Source organism: Fonticula alba, assembly GCF_000388065.1.
Source record: "Fonticula alba strain ATCC 38817 unplaced genomic scaffold supercont2.7, whole genome shotgun sequence".
Lineage (NCBI taxonomy): Eukaryota > Rotosphaerida > Fonticulaceae > Fonticula > Fonticula alba.
This window is the reverse complement of record NW_009242977.1, coordinates 46,027-47,195: the sequence shown is the minus strand read 5'-3', so window position 1 is coordinate 47,195 and position 1,169 is coordinate 46,027. Positions and strand designations below refer to the sequence as shown.

Sequence of the window (1,169 nt, the reverse complement as noted above, 5' to 3'; positions counted from 1 at the left end):
CACACACACACACACACACACACACATGCATACGCACCATAAGGAACCAGAAACCATTGGCGAAGAAGCACATGCCAGTGGCAATGCACCAAGCAAGCATGCCGACCATGAGCAGCGGGCCGGACCGGACATAGCGACTCAGCTGCGCGGCCACCGGCGACACCAGCGCATAACCCACGATGAAGGACCCGCCAATGAGGCCGGCCTCGGAATCGGAGAAGCCAAACTCCTCGGTCAGCAGCGGCATCACCCCGATGAAGGCACCGCGATCGTAGTAGTTCATCAACGACAGGAAGCACAGGAAGGCCAGCAGGACGCGCGGCCGGTGGAAGAACCGGATGAAGGCGCTGGCGTCTGTCATGGCGCGGAGGCCCGACAGGGGGGGGGGCGGGCGGAGGAAAATGAAGAGACGCATACGCACCCAGAAGGACAGGGCCCCGAAGACGAAGGTCTGCGCGCAGTAGCCCAGGGTCATCAGGATGTAAATGGGGTTCTTGGCCAGCAGGCGCAGCGAGTGCATGAAGGTCTTGTTGGCGTCCGGAGCATGGCCCGCCGAGGCGGTCGGCGTGGCGGCCGTGGCCCCGGCCACCAGCGCATCACCGGCCAGGATGTCGTCGTAATTCGGCACCCGGGCCGCGTCGGTGGCCGAATACCGGTCAATGGCACCGGCATACTCCTTGCCCTCGGCGGTGGCCGAGCCGCCGTTGATAGACCCGGCTGCCAGACCCTCATCAAAGGCCAGCGGGGGGGTATCGGCGCCGGTGGCATTGGCGATCTCCGGCTTGGTGGCATCCGCGCCGCCGAGCTCCAGGCCCCGGATGTTCGGCAGCCAGTAGCACAGAATGGCGAAGGGCAGGGTAACCAGGGCCTCGGTGGCGAAGACCCAGCTCCAGCCCGCCAAGCTGGCGATGATGCCGGCACCCAGGAACCCCAGCGCATAGCCGATGGAAAGCATGGAGAAGAAGACCGCCAGCCAACGCGAGCGGGCCGACGGCGGGGCAATGTCATCGATCAACGAGGGAGACAGGCAGATGAAGGCAGCCTCGCCGATGCCAGTGAGGCAGCGAGCAAACTACCGCCCACAGGGGGAACGAATGTCAGACCAGGCAGCCGCCCCGGGCCATGGGAAAGAGAGACCGGCCGAGAGAAGGGGAGAAGGAGGAAGAGGG

At 65.1% G+C, this 1,169-nt stretch overlaps 1 protein-coding gene across 1 annotated transcript in view; it reads right to left on the bottom strand.

Moving 5' to 3' along the window:
- The window catches only part of H696_04203 (hypothetical protein), a gene marked incomplete at both ends in the record, with an annotated part of 5,745 nt that extends 4,621 nt beyond the window's left edge, over nucleotides 1-1,124 (bottom strand). Inside the window, 3 exons of the mRNA XM_009498080.1 lie at nucleotides 38-354; nucleotides 418-1,072; nucleotides 1,104-1,124. Coding sequence (XP_009496355.1) covers nucleotides 38-354; nucleotides 418-1,072; nucleotides 1,104-1,124 — 993 coding nt within the window. The remainder of the gene's footprint in view (nucleotides 1-37; nucleotides 355-417; nucleotides 1,073-1,103) is intronic.
- Between the last annotated feature and the right edge of the window lie 45 nt (nucleotides 1,125-1,169).